The 21,007-nt window shown below is 38.9% G+C and overlaps 2 protein-coding genes across 2 annotated transcripts in view; both read left to right on the top strand.

Moving 5' to 3' along the window:
* LOC118932656 (keratin-associated protein 24-1) overlaps positions 1-21,007 on the top strand; it is a 207,199-nt gene that overhangs the window by 102,667 nt on the left and 83,525 nt on the right. The window lies entirely within an intron of this gene.
* Positions 5,826-8,508, top strand: CLDN17 (claudin 17). Its single transcript, XM_036926318.2, has one exon. The coding sequence runs from the start codon at positions 6,461-6,463 to the stop codon at positions 7,133-7,135; it is 675 nt and encodes a 224-aa protein (XP_036782213.1). The 5' UTR covers positions 5,826-6,460; the 3' UTR covers positions 7,136-8,508.

The raw sequence follows: 21,007 nt of genomic DNA, 5'->3' as shown, positions 1-21,007 counted from the left end.
GGTATTTTTTCAAATCTCCTGTGGGTTATTTTAGTGTAAAGTCAGGGCTGGGAACCACTGATTTAAGACCTGCACACCTGGACCACATTATTTAGGTCCTGTAAAATAAGAACACCTGGCCAAATTTGTCTACTATATTTACTGTAAGGGTGTTGTTCATTGTATGCCACAGTGAAAGAGCTTTCTTTCTGCTGTCAGAAACAAGAAGAGTCATGCAACTCATGAAGACGTGTTTGTTTTTATTGCATGAACTCTCAGCCTTGCTCCTAAAGAGCTTAGAGGCAAATTCATGGCCAATGCTTAGCAAATGTGGCACATATTTTGTGGAAAAACTTCATGTCATTTTCATATTCTATTTTCTGTTCTTGCTTTATTGTCCCCCAAATCCTCATTCACTTTTCATTAGCCTGGCATTAAAGACTGGCATGTAACTAGCCTTAAAACAATTAAAATTTTAGGTAGTAATGCAAGATAACAGGATACATTTGATTAAGTAACTGGTGGTATTAAACTAATTTGGTTGGTTTTTAATTCTCCCCAAATGTATTCCTGGAATAGAAAACTATTTTTTGAACAAGTAAGATATTTGAAGTATTATGTAGTATATTTCATTACATAAATCCAGTCTTAAACTCTGTAAAAAAAGCATTCAAACTGTGAATTTATAATTTAAGAAGATATAATTAAATGTTTATTTTTAAATTAGAGGATAGCCTAACTAAATGAAACATCGCATTGATTAATTAATTCATTATTCATCAACCAATATTTCTTGAGCAGGCTTACTACTGACCTATCTGGGTCAGGCTCTCTGCTGGGAATCTAAACAAAGTAGACACAATTCTCTGTTCTCATAGAATCTACAATTGAGATGGGAAACAGACGTGAACATAAAGAGAAATGTGTATTTACTTAGAACTGATACAAAATATTCTATGGGGAAAAATGCATACTGCTACGAAAAATTCAAAAGCTGGCAGAGATGGGGGTAAAATTAGAGTCTGATACAATCTGATAATTCAGGAAGTTTCGCTTGGGACTAAACTTGGATCAAAATCTAAAGGAAGGAGAATAATTATTATAATGGGCAATGTGAATGTGTTGACACAGATCAGGGGATTTGGAAAAGTGCCTTTGGAAGGAGGAATAGCATGTATGAATGTCAAAAGTGGAGTAGGAACTCTGTATATACGCTTGTGTTTTCATACATTTTTACATACGGCCTCAAATCTATCTAGAGGGCACCCAGTTAAACTTTTCTATTTGTACTTGTTCTAACTTGCACTGGCCAATGAGGGAGGCAGGACATGGTCTTTCCAAATAGGCATATAGTAGTAAGTCAAGAGAATGTCTGAATAATTTCATGTGTGGAATTCCTGAAAGGGGAGGAAATAAGGCAAGATGAGGACTCTTTGGGTGTCCTAATTTTTCCATTTGATGTTGTATTCCAATCCTATTCCCTTGAAGCTGATGATGCAAGTAAAACTCTGACACATTTTTACAGAACAAAGTAAAAAGGACCTCAACCTAATTAGATTCTCTAAGACCTCTGAACAAAATCCCATGAGGACGTGAGGATAGAGTAAGTCAGCAGTTTGTATGGTAAGATTCCTCTCACTGTTCGTGATCTAATCATGGATAATATGTGCACAGGATAGTGGTTTCTGGTTCTTACATATGTCTATAGTCCAGACTGCTCTTAGGAGACCCCCAAAATTTAATTCCCTTTGTTCTTTATCAGGATGGCTCACAGGTAACTCAGACTTGGCATCTGAAACATAACTCTTGGTCTATTTCTAAAGGGTAGCTCAGCCTTCAAGGGTCTCACACTCCAGTATATGCACCCCTGTGTACAATGCTACTCATGCCAATGAAGTGGAAGTCATCTCTGACGCGTTTACCTACCTCTAGTCCATCACCCATATTCACATACATAGTGCAGATCCTGTGGCCACTACTCTGACCCAGCTTCCATCATCTCATTTGGACCATTGCAATAACATGCTAACTGGTTTCATCATTTTCTATTTTGTGTCTTTCCAATCCATTTCACCAAAATAGCAATATTATATTATTGGTTCACATTGTCCTGCATGTTTGGACTTTGTCTAGATTTGCAGCTTCGTCTGCCCCTCAAGCAATTCCCACTTTCAGTCTGGCTCAAGACCTTCCATTTGCATAAGCCTCTAGTTCTCTTTGGCCTCAGTGCCTTTACCCAGACAGTCCAGAATGATCATTATCTCCCTCTTTACTAGATGATCTGACTAATTCCTACTCAAGCTTCAGGTTATAGCTTAAAAATTGTTTTGTTAGAGAATCTTTTCTTCACCTTATAATTATAATTAAGGTCTCATCTGTTTATACTCTCTTTATACCCCATATTTTCTGTACTTTCTATGTTTTAGCCATAGGTATATATATCTTAGTTTGTAGTTACATATATTTTTTCAATTGCTTGCTTAATATCTATGTTTTCACTACAAAGTAATTTCTGTGAAGACATGGAATGGAGTTATGGTTAGAAGACAAGTTTTAAATTGGAAAGGAGCAGTTGGGGGATTGGTCTTTTGTGCCATGCTAAGGGATTTGGATTTTAATTGGAGAAAATCGAGAACTATTAAGAAACTTAAGCCAAGTGGTGGCATGCTCAGCATTTGATTCAGTAAGCTTCGTATGGTCCCCGGTGGAGTATGGATGAGACAGAGTAAGACCAGGGGCAAGGAGACTAGGCAAGACATTTTGAAATGGTTTAGGTGAGAGATGTTGAGGGTTGGAACTAAGGCATAGCAGTATTAGAATAGGAAGCATATTTCACAAGTTAGAATCATATGCCAATCAATGGCTGAGTTTTCTAGGAAGCAGACTAAGAGATTGTAACTCTGGGGGAAAATACCAGGGCAAAATACCTTTGAAACCAAAATCAGTCAAAGGGAGAAATAAAGTGGGAGTAATACATTTATTGCTTACAAGCAGTTGTCCACTTCTACTCTCCTGTGTCTCTCATAACCCGGATGCAGAAGAGACCTCACCCAACCTCTCTGGTCCAGATATGCCCTCACTCACCCTTATAATTACCTATTGATATGGAGATGGACTACTTCTCTGCACCCCTTAGAAACACCTATTGATATGGAGATGCACTAAAGCCAAGAGAGAGATTCTGGAAATATTGCAATTTTACCCACAGAGATTGAGATCAGTGTGCCTGTGTTTATTACAGAGTAATCTTGGGATCAACACCTGAGGGAAAGAAAGAACAGGATTGAAAAGAAGTCAAATTGTGGTGCAGACCCAGTGGAAGTGTAAGCTAAGCCCACAGTTAACTGGAGCAGGGATGGCCTCTCTGAATTAACTCTTGTTGGAACTAGTGGGCTGGGCATTTATGCTCCTGTGTTGATCAGTCATTCATTAGACACAGGCTGGTCCCATGAATGGGGAGTGACCTGGGTGCGATGGCTACTTTCAGACAATGCCTAAAGGGAACTGACTGCTGAGGGCTTTCTGTTAGTACCACTTTCAGTAGCTGGAAGGGGCTTCAGTGGACGGCTGCTCTACAGGCTCTTATTGACTGGGAGGCTGAGAGATAAAAGGAGCCCAGAGTGCTAAACAGGAAGAGGCCGGTGCTAAAGACTGTGTAGACTGACAAGAAGTAGACCTCAGCCATGGAGGAGAGCATATGTTAAGTGAGAAGAGTATTGAGGTATACCTGGAACAATCAGATAAAACAAACATGGGTAAGGGCACCTGAAGAGCAAAGATGACTGAGAGTGAGCACGGAGAGAAGTCCCAAGCAGGATAATGCAACAAAAGCAAAAGAGATAAACCTTCCCTGGGTGCTTGCTCAGGGCGAGGTACTTTGCACACATTCCATGACTCTAATTTTCAAAGCAGCCCTAAGAGGTTGACATTATTATTATTACCCTATTATTTTGTAGAATAGCAATTTGAAGAGTTTTAAAAATGTGCCCATAACTGATGGCTAAGGCATCAAGCTAACACCAGAACAAGCCTCTCCAAAGCCTGTGCACTTTCCTGACTCAGTCACAAAGCGGTGGTTTCTTCTGACCCCCACTGACAGAAAGGTCAGTTCAGCAAGGGGACGGCAGTGTTCTCTGGAGACAGCAGTTAGGGTGTCCAGAAGTCTGTCATATTGCTAGCATGGTTTCATTGGGTGGCCTGGTGATGGAAGGCAGACTTCCATATTGGAGCAGTAGAAAATGGGAGCGTGGACCAAAAGACATATCTGAATGAATAATAGGGAAAGTGCATATGGCAGGATGGAGTCTGAACATGGAAGAGACTTGAGTTTGTTTGTATTCTGAAGGACAACTCAGAGAGAGGAAGAGGGTGTAGGCACACTGAAGGGGGGAAGATCAATGAGGCAAGAGCCCCTGAGGAGAAAGGAGGAAGTAAGATTCATAGAAAGGTGGAGAGGAAAACAGTATCTCCCCTTAAATATAAAGGAGAGAAAGTAAACCCAGTGTTGACAATTGGCTTTGGCTGTGAGGGGAAGAAACAAGAGCACCTACATTATGTATGCTTCACAGATAATTCTTATTTTCAGGATGTACCTTCACATTCTAAGTAAACATATGCTCTCATTTGTGTTTATTTATAGTACAGACCAGATGTTCTATTTGATGAAAAATCAAACAATTGGAAAAGAACAGTAAGTTGGAACTATCTTTGTAAGTAGGACAAAATGAAAATAGGACTAAAAATGAAATAGAATGAGGAAGAGGAGTTGGAAGTACAAATCAGAGTAACATTGGCAAATCCCTTCAGGGACAGAAAAATTAAAGTAGTGCCTTAGTAACCCAGAACAAAGGGCAGAGAAAATTCTTCATCCTGAGCTGGGGTTAGGAAAAGGTGAATTACACAGAAGTCATCTGTTGTTTTAATGACTCATATTCCTTAGAGAGGGAGTTTGCATTTGGTCTAGGATGGTACAGATAGATAGATAGGCACTGAAAACTCAGTGCTATCTGTATTTCCTAATTAAATCAGTGAATTAATGGGCTCCTTAAATGTGGATGCTATTGGGTCTCCCATTAGCTTTTGATTGAAATGGAGGACCTCTTGCAAACTGTAAAGCCTCCAGCTGGAATATGGTTGGTGTGCTTGTTTGAAATGGATTCCTTGCAGTAAAAAATGAAAGAAAAGGGGAAAAGGTCCATACTTTCCACATTTAAGCAACTCCATATCTGTGGGCAATGGAAATGATGACAATTCAACTGTTGGACTTTGAAACAGTCTAAACTGAGTTTTGCTTGCTTTGAAAACTATTTGAAAAACTGTTGAAGGGGCAGCATTAAATTTCAGATTTAGTCCTATTCATATGAAAAGCTTTGAAAAAACATCTCTCCCCTCCTGGTTTTGAGTCAGATTAGAAAGAGAAGGTAAGCATAGTAAATTAGAGACAGATTTATTCTTGAATCAGTTACCACACAGCTAGCCTAGCCAAGCACAAACATTCTACATCTGGGAAATGGGAGATTTTTGAAGACACCTCCCATCTCTAAAAAGTTTTCTATTATCTGAATTTAAGTGATTGAATAGCTAATCCAAAGAGTCACTTCCACATTTTTCCATAAAAATGGAATATACTTTTTTCATTTTGATAAATGAGATATGCTATAAACTGTCATTGGAAAAAAAATCTAATAAAAGTGTATATACTAAACATTATTTCACTAGAGAGAAAAGTGTTACTTAACAAATAGTAATTACCAGTAAATTCAATTATGAATGCATCTCTTTGTTCTCTCCTTCTGGGTCTTAAAAATGAACTGTGACATCTGGATTCCTTTTAAAAAGGGTCAGTAGTTTTAGTAGAAGTCTTGAAACTAATAAACATTTCTCCATATCCAAAAGTATTTATTAAAACCAGAATTGATTAAATATATTAAGAAAAGGTAGCTTAGGTTAGAAGAGAGTAATAAATCATCTAAATCCAAAGTTTTTTCAGTTGCTTTCCAAAGAACTGATGAGGCTCTGGTATTGTGGTCAGCTGTGGCTTAACACGCATATTTATACTTTTACATTGGAGTGATTTTTAGACAGGAAGTTTTCAGCTCTGTAATTAGCAATCCACAATGGAAGCTTTGAAACTTAATTACAGCATTGTTAAGACAATAATAATATGAGAAATACCAAATTGAATGCAGTATTTCTTGACATACTTCTGGCTACCTTCTTATTGGCTGGGAACAATTATATATGACTAGTAAATAATCCATACAGAAATGAATGTGTGTGGGCAAAGGCAACATGCATTTACAACAGGCACTTCTAGTTAGGCCAAGTTCAGTCCCTGCTGCTGATTTGGACTAAAAACGTTATGGGCAGTGACAGCGGAGAATGTTGTGAGAGACTGCTGTAGACTCACAGAGGCCTCCACGTTCTGGATTTTGAGCAGCTTCTGCTGTTCCAGATTGGATCAGTCTTCAAAGAGAAGGTGATGGCATTTTATCCTCTGCAAACTGCTGGGCTGGTTCTTGGGTTTTTCGGCATGGTTGGGACTCTTGCCACCACCCTTCTGCCCCAGTGGAGAGTATCAGCTTTTATCGGCAGCAACATTATTGTCTTTGAAAGGCTCTGGGAAGGGCTCTGGATGAACTGCATCCGACAAGGCAAGGCAAGGTTGCAGTGCAAGTTCTATGGTTCTTTGCTGGCTCTCCCACCTGTTCTAGAAACAGCCCGGGCCCTCATGTGTGTGGCTGTCGCCCTCTCCCTGATTGCTCTGCTTATTGGCGTCTGTGGCATGAAGCAGATCCAGTGCACAGGCTCCAATGAGAGGGCCAAAGCGTACCTGCTGGGGACTTCTGGAGTCCTCTTCATCCTGACGGGCGTCTTTGTTCTGATTCCTGTGTCCTGGACAGCCAACATCATTATCAGGGATTTCTACAACCCAAACATCCACGTAGGGCAGAAACGAGAGCTGGGAGCAGCACTTTTCCTCGGCTGGGTGAGCACTGCTGTCCTCTTCATTGGAGGGGGTCTGCTCTGTGGATTCTGCTTTTGCAACAGAAAGAAGCAAAGGCATGGATATCCAGCCCCTGGACACTGTGTGCCACACACACATAAGCAAAGGAATATGACAATGCTTAGCAAGACCTCCACCAGCTATGTCTAATACTGGCTTGTAGCTCAAACTCTGGGTTATGATCAGTGTGCTTTATAGAGTCCTGCCAGAGACTGTAAGTACGTCAAGCATGAGAACTTGCTTTATGACTGCATTTAAACTGAGATGGAAAGTATAAAGAGCATATAGGTTACAGTTTGGCACCTGTGGTAGAAATAGAACTGACTTAACTTTGGACATTCTGACCCCATGTGTATTACATGCATGCATTATTTTTGAACACATAGAATCCCAGTTCTCATTTGTGTAGTTTAAATCAAGAATATCCACAGTTCTTCGTATAATGCCAGACTACTCTTTTTTGACAATCTATACTATTTACTAAGAAATCCAAATTGCAATTGCTAATCCATACCAATAAAACATATCTTAAATATAACCTATTTTTCTTCCACATTATTTCTTATACTAACATAGTAACCATTAAAATAGTGACTTTTTCTTTTTTAAACAATTAACTTGAAAAATAATAGATATCAAATAATGGATTTTTAATGGAATTTATCAAAATATAGAAATGTCTATCCAGCCAAAAGGTTTCTTATTCCTTTAGGGAACTCAAAAGTACTAGCAATTAAAACACCTTTAGGGAAAAAGGAGGTCTGATTTCTCTTAGAACATGTAAAAAGATGTCTTTAAAACTTCTAATGTATATGGTTAAATTTGTTTAGAAGTACATATTCAAATGAAAATAATTTATAAATAAAAGTAATGTTTTTATAACCTGTGATTCACACCCACAAGTGAACAGCAGTATCTATCTTGATAAGGTACATCAATAAAAGACTATGAATACTCAACTCTCATCAAGAGGAAATACAGTCCCAATTAGGGAATTGAGGCTTGGGTGTTGAAGGGAATGGTTTCTGTTCCTTGTTTTATTCTTTAGTCATCGTACAGGTCTACACATGCAAAGTAAAGTGAAGAATTAAGGTAATGATTCAGGCAATTAGTCAGGCTAAAATAAGTACCTCCTTTTTATTCTCTAATAAATAAATAGGTACAGCTAAGCCATTTTGTTTTGCTTGAATTACATGCATTATTTTCTCGTGTCTTCACTTCCCATGTATTAATGTACTATATTAAGATGACAACATCAGGGTTAAAAGTGTGTGTAGTTTGGGGTGGGCAAGGATAGACAAGTGTTTGTGGGCAAGACCATCTCTATGGGTTGCTTCTGAATATCTCCAGTATTTGCAAGCCAACCAATGTTTATATATTCAATTCTAATTTCAAATATTCTGTTTATTTTATAATAAAATGTACTTAACTTACAGCATGTAATTGCAATGAACAGATTAAATCTGTCACCATCTATTTATTGTATGTCCATCCCTATTACAATAAAATCATAAAATAAGAGTTACATATTTTCAATGATGTTGATATATTTCACTGTGGGGTCAGTTTGAGAATGAATTTCTATCCTCAAAAGATCATCTAGTAACTCTAAATCATTAAATCAGAGATAACTCGAGTCTAGGTGTTAATGTCAAACCCTCACTCCATTCTACATACCACCAGCACGGCTTCAGTATGCCAAACACTTGGTAACATAAAACTGTATTAAAAAATTAATAACACATTCATGATAAATGTGTTATCTTCCAATAGTATCTTCAAACAATACCAATAAAAATAAGAAAAACAATGATTTAGATATAGTTTTCCCAGGATTGTTTTCTTTTTCAGACTTAATTCAGAAAGGCCTAAATATTGGGCATATTGAAAGGAGTCATTTATCTTATCCAGGCAAATAAGTAAGACATAAAGACAAGCAAGATATATGCCTAAAGGTTGTCATGGAGTCATTTGTCTTAGCCTTTGGCATACTAGAAGAAGTCATTAGCCTTGCATGATGAGTTCCAGAGACTAAATGAGGCATGTTACCCTGCTAGCTAGTGAATAAAAGAGTAAAAAGGTGTAACACTGGATGGAATCATAAAATTACTGGAAATGAAGCACAGTCTCAGGAACTAAATGTTCTTTTGTTTGCTCTTTCATTTATCAAGGTGTACTTTCAGAAATTTTTTTTCTACCTCCTCTACTCTTGCTACATACAGCATTCTCCCTATTACACCAAAAAGAAATTATAATCATTTTCAAAGAGTTTGAAGATGCATTATGGATGTAAATCTCATACCATAAGACATGCATCTTTATTTTTCAAACTGTAACTTAAATTTAACTTCTTGGGCATTTTCCCACATATTGCAGAGTTCCTTTAGTCTTATGCGGTGCTAAGCTGTGATTAGGGTGTGGAGGGCTCAGGGTATCAGTCTACGTTCATCAGTCCCCACAGGTGAGTGAGAAGATGTCTGTTTTATTTGTCCCCATGGTCCCTTAGCCTCCTCAGCTGTGCCATACTTGGCAATCTTTTTGAATCTCTCTTGTTCTGGGCTGCTTGGATCAGTGGATTTCAACCCTCGCTGCATTAGAATTGCCAGGGGAACTTTGAAAACTACCAGCCCAGCCAGTGTCAAGATGATCTATACTACCATTTCCTACAGTCCTGGTGGGAACCTGACCTGCTAACTTGGTTACCAGCTGTCTACAAACAGTGGTGGAGGAAATTTTTCCTTTTCTTACAAGATTTTAAAAAAATATATCACCTCTAAAATCCTCCCTCTCCTCCACAGTCAAATATTTCACACCTCATACAGGCTTAGGTGTTCTGAAGCAAAAATACACAAATAAAGACTAAAACTCGCTTAGGTTGCTTTGCCTTCTGCTTGCACACACCACTGAGCCAGTGAAATGGACTGCTGACTGCCTTCTGGAACGGGAATCAGGGAAAGGGGGGAAACGTACTATTATCCAGCCACATATGGTGGAAAGTGTTTTAAATGCCTAATACTTTGTAAGTTATAATTTTAATGAAATGCACATTCATAATTCTTCTCATTAGCAAAAAAACTTGATATATTTAAAAACATTTTGTTAGGCTCACTGGCTCTTCACAACCACCATGTAATGTAGACAGTAGATATTCTTATCAACACATTTCAACTAAGAGAACTGACAGAAAACAGGCCAAAGTCATAGCTAACCTTGAGAAATCAAAAGGCCAATAACAGTAGGAAGTAGAGACTTAGTAAATATCAGAAGAATTGTTAAGAAACAATATGTATGTGATACAGTAGTTTGAGATTTTAGTTCATTTGGAGCTCCTCCTACCTCAGGGAAGAGATGAAACAATAAAGCTCAGAAATTTAAGGAGAGCTCTTGTTTGTTTTTTGTTCAAAAAGGCTAAATTCTGAGGAGATTGTGAGCAAAGAACAAAATGGTTCCATCAAAACCAGGTTTTTCTCACTCTTAAGATTATAAAATGATTTCTTTGGATGAAGGTAAAACAAAAAGGAGCAGAATGAAGAGGGTGTAGATATCACTGTGCCCTTGGGAAAGGCTCTGTGGCCTCTCCTTAGTCTAGTTCCTGGGGAATGAGACACAAAGAAATGGTAGATTCTCAGATGGGTTTGAGAATATAAGGGCAGCGATGACCTGTGTCCTGCCCCAGGCAGAGCCAAGGATGTTGACAATGGTCCTCAAGCCCTCAAAGTGCTGAGAGATAAGTACATCTCTGTGATGTGTTTAGTCTGACAGACCAAGAAACAATCTTGCCAAGTTTTCCACAGCTAGAATGCTAGAGGGACAAAAGATTATTTCCTACTCACCTAGGGGTGACACAGAGAGTCCCTGGAGTGGGGACTCAGTGAGAATACAGCAGTAGCACGCATAGGTGGCCATGAGGGCCTGTCCACGGCCTGTTGTCCTCAATGCCATTCCTTGCTATGCCTCTGCTCTAGACTCTATCCTAGAGGTCGGTTCCCACGGGCTGGGCAGTGCTGTGCCAAGAGCAGACAGGGGGAGCAGGCCTCACCAGGTATGAGCCATAAGAGGTAACTACCTGTAGAAAATTTAAAAACAATAGTAAAACGAGCCAAGTATTGGGTTTGTTTATTATCTTCACATGCTAGCCTTTCTAAACAATGTCAGTGATAAACTACTCCTGTTCAAAAAAGAAAAAATTGTCTTTGTCTAAGTCCTGAACAATCATTGAAGTTCCTGTAGATGATGGGGATGATGATGACAATAGGTAAATAGATGGTTGATGATGGACACACACATGGTAGATATATGACAGCTAGATGACAGATATAGGTAGGTGATGCATAGATAGATGTTATTTATGCTGCAGTGAGCCCTGACACATGACTGTATGCATTTGTTTCAAGAGCAAATAAAGGAGTTTATCTCTAGATTCAGATTCGGGAGAGCATAGTTTAAAATTCATCACTCTCCAGTTACTCTGTGTTATTCATCTAATTTTTAACCGCAGACACTCACAGTGACTATAAAAGGACAGAAATAAAGTAACTCAAGTTCTGTGTCTGTCTTGACAGTGTCTATGCTATGGCATAGGAAATGGAGGCACAAACTGCATGCTGGCTAGCCCAGATGAGTCTAACTTGTTATGGGCTCCCTGGAATTTTTTCAGAATACTGTCTATAAAAACTACAGTGTTTATTAAGATAAATAATAGAAGTGTGCCAGCTTGAAACTTATAATGGAAAACAATCTCTCTTCCAGAGAGGAGTGGTATAGTAAAAAATGATCTTATCTGGGAGTCAGATGCCGCGGATAGACCATTAAAGCTGTCTGTCAAGCTCCCCTGTCCCGCTGCCAGCTAGATCTGGCCAATAGGAGGCACTGGTGAGAGATTGGAGGGCAGGAGTGTTCCTCTTTTCTCTGCCTGCGGAGGTGCCTTCCGGGGTGGCTCTGTCTCCTCCCCAGCTTTGCCTGAAGGAGCCACCTTATGTCCAGCTTCTGTGAATGAACCTCACCTCTTAGGTCCAGCAATACTGCCTTCTTTTCCATTCCCTCATCTTTCTGCTGCTCTTAGTCTCTGGGAGGCTTCCTGGTTCTCCACGGTCCTTGGTTTCTCAAATTTCTCCTTGATCTGTGTGGCAAAGTCCCTCTGTTAAGTTCCACTAAGTTGAATATTTAGAATGATTTTGCTCTTCCTGGCTGTAACTGATGGGTACAACAACTGACAATCATTCTGAAATGGGGGCATCTCTCAACTTTTCCATGAGCCCAAAGAATTTAGATACAACCCTGGGAAAATTAGGGAACCTCACTGAATAACATTAAGTTGCTATTCCATGAAGGCTTAGAACAAAAATTCAGTTCAGTTTTTAAAAATACTTCATATTTGCATGTGAAAACATCTGGCACAGAGGAGACAGCAAACGTTTTGCTGACAGAATGACTGAATGATGAATTCAAATGATGAATAGAGAAGGAAGAAAATAATAAACAAACCATACTATAAAGCACCTTATTTAGGGGTAGCCAGCAGTTCTATTCCTAACTGAATCTAGAGCAGTATTGTGTTTATAGTGCTCTTAGTAGGACAACTTCCAAGAAATAGATTATTTAATGGACTGCCCATCAAGGAATTGTTGCAGCCAAAGTAGGACACACAAAGAATAACCTTTAAGATGGGCAAAAGTTAAGTCTGGTTTCAGATTGCCATGTAGACCTCAGGATTTGCATGTAGAAATGACTAATAAAATGTTGAGTTAGAAGTAAATGATAAAATGGACCTGACATAGCAAAATGACCAAAATTTAAAGAGGTATCAAATATCAGATGTGTTATCATGGGGGTCGGCTCCCTGTAGGACAAAGAATGCTTTCATCAGCTACACAAATACCCCCCAAGACACACTCTTAATAACAAAGTTGATTCTGCATGTGGATTTGATAGAGATGAATTTTGTCAATAGATTCTGAAAAAGGAGATAATAAAGAAGAACTAGAAGTACAAAAGACAGCTGATAAAGAGAGGGTACAACTAGAAAACAGTGCGAACGAAAACAAGTGTGCGTGTGTGGGGAGTGCCTATGTAATCAAAAGGGAAGGAAGAATTTCAGTGACGACGAGGTGGAGGGGAGTAACATTCAGTTTCACCACGAAGAGAATAATTCTTAGATCTCTGGCATTTAATTAGTGATGAATATTCTCAGAACCTTTGCAGATGCCATTGTTACTTATCAAGTCCTTTCCATCATTTCTCAGAGCTGATGACTTGGTTAGAATCACAGAATTACAAGGTTGAAAAGGATCATAAGGGAATTGAAGCCAAGAGAGGTAAGCTCTCTGGCTAAGTCCTCCTCCACTCAATCGGGTCTGACTCGGGGCCTCACGCATTCCGTCAGTGATTTCCCAGACTTAAAGGTGCCTGCCTAGGAGAGACCTGCCTCTCCGCTTTCCACTCACCTTCTCTAGCATCGCCTCTCACTTCCTTTTTATTCCATCACACTCAACTCGATCCCAAACTTACCTGAGCCTTGAACTCCCATACATATTGCACTTAGCATGCCTTGAAATGTTTAACTCTGCTAAAAAAGTTTGACACATTAAAATTGCCTAATATCTGTTTCAAAAATGGTGCACTTTTTTCAAATCTTTCCTGACTTAATACTTTTTTCTCAAATTATTGTTGAGAACTCTTTTCACGAGAACACACTGCTTCTGTGTTCCTTCCCTGGATCCTATATATACTTATTTCCTTAGAGAACTCATTTGTTTCTGTTATTTCAACTGCCAGTAAATGGCAAACGGCTTCAAAGAAAGAGTCCTGGGCCAGCAGATCTGAGTTCATAACCTGGCCCCGGCTTTTCTCATCTACAAGATGTAGAGAGGGAATGAACATTTTTTGACATTTTAACATGTACTATATTCTTACAACTAGACTCCAGACGTGTATATACATACATATATTCTTTTAAAATTTAATTCTCATCTTTTTTATAACAGTAAAAAGACTGATGCTCAAAGAAGTTACATAAGCTTTCCAAGGGCACAGTGAGGTCACTGCCCTCCTGCCCTATCAGTGCATCTTGAAAGAGTATGCTTTCTTCTGTGTGGTGCCCTTCCTCCCCATCTCCCCACAGAGAGAGGATAATAACTACCTGGAAGGGCTACAGTGAGGAGAAAATGAGGCCATGCCTGTGAAAGCATTTTAATCATAAAGCATTATGTAAATGTAATACATAATTACTGTTATTATCTCTCAGCAGCTCAAGACTTAAGCTCTTTATAGTTGCTTGCTTTCTCTGCCCATTAAGTAATTCACTACATGTCCTGTTGGCCTTAAACTTAGGCAAAAATAATATTCATTATGTTTTCCTAACTTTCATGTTTCACCAATTTTCCTTTACCTTCAAAAGTGTCACAATTCATTTGTCTTCTAAAATATTGATGGCTGTTACAGTCGGGCTTAGCTCCTGCAGTAGTAATTAATAGTGCTCTCTTTTCTCTCCAAAAGCCCAGTTTGGATGCTAAATTATATGATCACCTAAGGTTTCTTTAGATGTCTCCTGCCATTGTCCCTCTCTTCTCCATTCTTGCTCATTGTGTTTTAAAACATGGTGCTCTAAGCCCTGTCCCTTCCCCATTTACCCTCACTGACGTTAACCCAATTACTTCTTGCTCAGTTTACTGATAGAACTCTTGCCCCTTTGCCCATTTTGTGAGTCCCTCCCTTCCATAGTTCCTGCATAAAGAAGTATGACCTCTAACCTCTAACCATGGCTGTTATCATGTCAATTCCTTCACTAGAGCTCATATACATTTTAAATTTCTGATCCAAACTTTATTGTCTGCTTTCAGTTATCCCTTATCTTTACTTTTCTTTCCTCAGCTTTCTCTCTTTATAACTATGAATTAATACTTAAAGTATACTCTATTGGATTCAACTTGACCCACATGTCATTAATGATACATATGTTTGCTCTAAATCTAGAGCACACCCTCTGTTTCTGTTAGCCATACCTTCCCCACATCCTTCTCTTCCGTCTCTGTTTTGGTAAATTGCAAATGGCCATCAACACTTTGCAGTTCTTTCCATCAAAAGATGGAGTCTCCACCCTGGAATCCGGGCTAGCCTTTTGACTTGCTCTCACCAACAGAGTGCAATGAAAGTGACATTATAAAAGTTCCAAGCCTAGACCTTTGAGTCTTGCAGCTTTCAGTCTTGCTTTCTTGAAATGCTCCTACCATGTTATCAGTCCAGGCCACCTTGACCTCTGTAAGCTAGACAGAGAGGCCAGGAAGAGAGACAAGTCCAGGCCTCTGAGTCATCCCAGTAGCTCTAGTAATCCCAAATGAGGTCCCTGACATATGTGTGGACTCCAGTGAACCAAGTGAAGCAAAGACCCATCCCAACCAAGCCCATACCAAATGGCTGCCTCATCAAACTGTGGGCAAGTAAGTGATATTTGAACGTCTCACTTTACTTCATTCATTCCTTTGTATGACTATCTGTATATCATTTTTTTCTACCTTCACTATTTTCTTGCATCTACAGGGATATCTTTGAAAATTTTAAGGATATACAAGTTCTTAGCATAAATGTTCTTCATTTTTGCACCAACTATGTAAGGTAGCTGTTGCCATCTTTATTTTCTGGACGAGCATACTGACCACCAAGGATGTTAAGCAACTTGAACAAAATTTTCCAATCAGTAAGTAATTTAGATCAAAACTGAAACCATTCATTTAGCTATTTCAATAATGTGTGCAATCAACATTTCTTCAGTGGATACAGTAGAGACTGTAAGGTCTCCCATATCATAGAGGGGATGTCATTCCAACAAAACATAAACAAAAAAAAAAAATCAAAGAAATAAAAAAAAGCAATGCAATCTGTGATAATGACATCAAAAACCAAAATGCTTTGGAAGTTCAGAGGAGAGGGATAACATGGGTTAAGAGTGGGTATAAGCAGAGAATGCTTTTGGAGGAGTAAGGATTGAAATAGACTTTGGGGGAAGAAGGGATTTGCAGGGGTAACAGTAAGTGACAGGTTTGAAAAAAATGGCAAAGTGGAACTATATATACAGAAATACTCTATGTCCAGAGACATGTGAATCAGAACACAGGAAAACACAATGGGGAGCAATTTGAGATATGTTTGCAAAAGTTAAGCATTCGGCATATCGAAGACTTGAAAACTAGGATGTAGAAGTTGTTTGTTCTGTGATCTGTAGAAGGAATTTGCACAACAGTCATATTGGCACAATTATTCTTAGAAAGCTTTCTCTATCTCATTTTAATTGACTTCATGTCTGTCTGCCTCATTGATTAGTAAGCTCGTCAAAGCCAACAGTATATTAACAAGTACTTGGGGAGCACACACTATTCAAGGAACTGGGTTAGACGTCATGAGATATTTAAAAACAAAACCACTGTGATCAACAATAAACATCTGCTCTCAAGAAATGTACAGTCCTATTAGGTCTCTAAAACATACTCTATAGCAAAAAAATAATTATCAATGATGAAAGTTCTGACTTTCACTTTAAAATAATTTTCTGAATATAACAAATGTTTGCATATATTTTGATGATCTGATTAAAGTGTGAACATAAGGAATGCTTATTAGGAAACTCTACTTGTCAGATGTGATGAAGCACAGGCAATAATTGTCTCATCTACTCTACCGAAATGAGTGTTCTCACATCTTAACATTTTTATATTCTAGACCTTATGGTCTGAGAAATTTTAGTGCCAGTAGTTAACAAAGGCAGTGTGATAGTTAATTTTATGTGTTAACTTGACTGGGTCACAGGATGCCTACATATTTGGCTAAACATTATCTGAGCGTGTCTGTGAGGATGTGTCTGAATGAGATTAGCATTTGAATCGGTGAATTCGGTGAAGTCGATAACCCTCCCTGATGTGGGTAGGCATCATCCATTCCACCGAGGGCCTGACTGCAACAGAATGTGTAGGAAAGAAGAATTTATCTTTCTCTTTTTTTTCTCTGCTTGACTGGTTGATTGGGGTATAGATCCTGCTCTCAGACTAGGATTTACCACAGCTGCCCTCATGGTTCTCAGGCCTCCAGACTTGGACTGAATCACACCAACTGCTTGCCCAGATCTCCAATTTGCTGATGGCAAACTGTAGGACTTTCAACTTCCATGACTGTGTGAGCCACTTCCTTATAATAAATTTTCTCTCTGCCTTTCTCAATGGGTGATAGACAGATAATTTTTTACTGGACCTGGCTCTCTGAACAACCCTAATTAATACAGGCGGTCTTCTTACTTTTTGAGAACAGACATTCTCCACAACCCTTAAAACAAAGGCTTAAGACAGGATACTATAAGACATTTAGACTGCATTAGACCTCGAAATTACTAGATGAATCTTCATCTCTAATGCCAGTTGATAGGATCTGCTTGGCCTTAAAGGAATTTCAAACATCAATGGGCCAATGAATAAGTGTTTTTGGAAAACGATGGAATAAATCTACCCTCTAAGTTTCTGAAATCTCGCTAACGGCAACCCCAGAAGAATCTATACACATACCTTAGAGTTTAAGAAGGATTTGCCACAGGCAATAGGAAGGACGAGCCTGTGTTCTCGCTCACCATATAATCACCTGCAAGCAAATGAGGTAGGTCTTGCAGGTGCTGTCAAAAGGTATTTGTCTAATTAATGTTCCACTCTGATTTCCAGGGAGTTCCTTTGAGCTAAGATAGTTGTTGCTTCCCCTTGCTCTTGGGCATTTGCTATAGTATTTTAAATGCCATCTCAAGTACAAAACTGTACTTCCAAATATCTTCAAAAACTGCTGAGGGCAGCTAGTAGAGTGTCTTTACATGGATGTTTTCAGTTGTCTGCCCATAAAAACTACTACTGCACCACTTCTACTGGAATTATTGTAGCTTAAACAGAAATCTAATTTAGAGAAGTGGTTAATAGGTACAGGACTTTGGGGAAGGAACTGAAGCAGTTACCCCTGGATTATGCCTGACTAGGTCTCTGAAGCTCGGCTGGTTTGTGGAGCTGTGCTGACTTTAGAGTTGTGGTCACACCTGCATTTTGGCAGCCGGTATGCGTCTGTTTTTATTAAGAACCACCAGAACCTACTGGATAAAGAAACTTCTTATCTTTATCACATAAACCCCTTAAGCTCAACACTGACACCTATCATGCATATATACAAACACACACAGTGTGGTGCATTACAGCAAGATAAAATCATTTACCTGAAGGAAGAAATAACATCTAACTTTAACTATTAACTGAAATTAATTTGTCTGGTAAGAATTAAATGTAATTGGAAAGAAATTCCTAGCATATTTTTATGAAGAAGGGAAAACTCATCACCCTCCACAAGGTATTTACAAATGTGGAGATTATTCTATTACTAGACACCTGTAACTCTAAGTCTTACCTCTCACCCTTGTGGCTGATTCTCTTCTCTCTGTTTCCTACTACTAAAATGTGGACCACAATTCATTTTCTTTAATGTTGCACCCCTATTCAAACCTCTCAGAAATCTGTCTGCAGCAAGTTTGATAAAGAGGGTTTAGGTAACAAACAAGCAAACAAAAAGCAACCTTAAGAAGTGATTGATATTAGCTCTCCCTGATTGTAGAGGCTTTTTGGTCACCTGAGCAGAAATTTCTCGCTCACCACCTACTTTTATTTCCTGCCTCTGATTACCTACATTCATCTCTACCCCACTTCTCAGATGATCTGTAGGGTTTTTCATTTCTCAGGACCTCTTCTCATTTCCTGCGAATTTTCCTACACAAAGAAACTTAGACTTCAGTCCTCAAATTTAGCTTTGAATTTCTGAAGATAACTTCCATCCTCTATCTGCAGTCTGTGCAAGTGAGAAAATAGTTTGGGGCTTAAATAATAACTTTACTACAATATAGGTAAATAAAATGGTATATAGAAAAGTGATGGATGCATAGATGGATGGATGGATGGAGATAGGTGATAGGAGAGAGAGAGAGAGAAATGAAAAATAGATGATAGATTTCTCTTTCTTCAACACTATAGTCCAGAGCCTGGAAAAGTACTTGGTACACATAGAGTTTGTGATTAATACATATTCATTTAGTAAACAAAAATGTGTTCTTCCTAATTGGCCACTAATCCATCCATCCATTCATCCAACAAATATTTTATTAAACTTATTTTAGGTTCCAGGTACTCTTCTGGACCCTGGAGAGATAGCAGTGAATAAAACAGTAAAGTTTCTGTCCTGTGGAGCTGGTATCCTAATGGCGTTCATGGTCCTGTCATTGTTGCCCCCTGAATAACTTCGCAGCCCGTCTCTTATTCTCCTCCACAGCCAAATCTTCCTCCTCTTTTTACCTGGATAAATAAACTAGCTGGATGATAATTTTATTTTCCTTTTGTCTCCCCATGGTATTGATGTCTGCAATATATTATCCTCATTTTAACCACAACTCTTTCCCAAGACTGAAATCTGACTATGTTCCTATTCTGTGCTTTTCTCTAGCTTTCCATACTTTCTGGAATAAAACCTGAGTTCTGGAGCATAGCATGCAGGCCTTTTTATGAAGTCACTCTTCCCCACAATCAATACTGTAATAAAATTGATTAAGGAGACCAGCAATAGCACAGCAGAGGAATCTTTGTTTTAGATAACATTCTTGCATTACTTCACTGATGACATTACTCAAATATATGAAGATGTGGAAATACTCTCCCACATCTGCTTTTCATGACCCAGCTCTATTGCACGCCTTCTGCAGCCATGAGGGTTTCTGAGTTTGCTGATAGAACCCAAATGATTTCACTTATATGTGGAATCTAAAAGCAAAACAAAACAAAATGAACAAAAGAGCAGTAACAGACACTGAGAAGTTATTGGTGGTTAACCTGGGGGAGGGGTTGGGGTGGACAGGGAGGATGAGGGGCATAAAGGAACACAAAAATTCTCTGTCATAATATAAGTTGGTCATGGGGATGGAAGTGAAACATGGAGAATATAACCAATGATTGGGTAACATCTTCCTATGCTGACAGACAATAACCACACTAGTTGGGATGAGAATTTAATAATGCGTTTAACTGTTGAATCACTGTGTTGCATACTTGAAACCAATATAATACTGTGTATCAACTATACTTCAATAAAAAAATACACTTAAAAAGAAGAAAGAACTCAAGGGAGATCTGCAATCAAGAAGGGATTCAAGGACTGGCTGGGCTGGCCCTCCAGGCTGCAGGATTCTTGTCATGCTGCTCTCATTTTGGCACGTCTCTGCTTGTCTGTCTCCCCAGTTGCAGATAAGTCTTCTCAGCATGGCCTGAACTTCTCTCATCTGGCTAGCCCTGTGGTTGCAGGCAGAAGACCCACATCACCTGAGGCTCCTCTGCACCAGTACATTGGAATGGATTTGTCTGGCTTGTTTCAAATGTCCATGCCTGATCCTGTAACTATGCCCAGGGAAATGGGAAGAAATTATGATTTGTGTTGGTTCATGTGTCCTCCCTATTGTTGAAGCACAAGGGACAGACTATCAGAAATCATGAAACATAGATGGCAGTCAAAAGTAATCCCTATTCAAACCACAGTAGTCTTTAATCCTTTACTCTTTCATGATTTTTTCTGGTTATTATCTAATTTTATGTTGTTATAAAAGTTACATGTGTTTTAGTTCCCTATAATTGAAAAAAAACAGCCATTTATTTTCTCTCCATAAATCATTGAGGTGTTTCTGCTATATGACTCATTTCAAAGTTTCACTTGCTTTAGAGAGATATAATTTTTTTAATTGTAAGGTGCCCAGTCACTCTCTTCTAGTTACCTGAAGTTTTTAACAAGCATGACAGAATCAATCTAACTGAAAGGTTTGGTAATTAAGAAACAAGGCCCCGGTTCTTAACAGCATCTCCACTGGCAGAGAGTACTGACCACAGCCTCTGCCCCAGAAATCCACACAGAGGTACCAACAGATATTTCCATATGACATGATCAGGCGCCTCCTTGGTGGGTCCACCCGCTGTGAAAGACAGC

Source organism: Manis pentadactyla, chromosome 1 (genome assembly GCF_030020395.1).
Source record: "Manis pentadactyla isolate mManPen7 chromosome 1, mManPen7.hap1, whole genome shotgun sequence".
NCBI classification, from domain to species: domain Eukaryota; kingdom Metazoa; phylum Chordata; class Mammalia; order Pholidota; family Manidae; genus Manis; species Manis pentadactyla.
The sequence above is the reverse complement of the archived record's forward strand: the minus strand, read 5'-3'. Positions and strand labels throughout refer to the sequence as shown.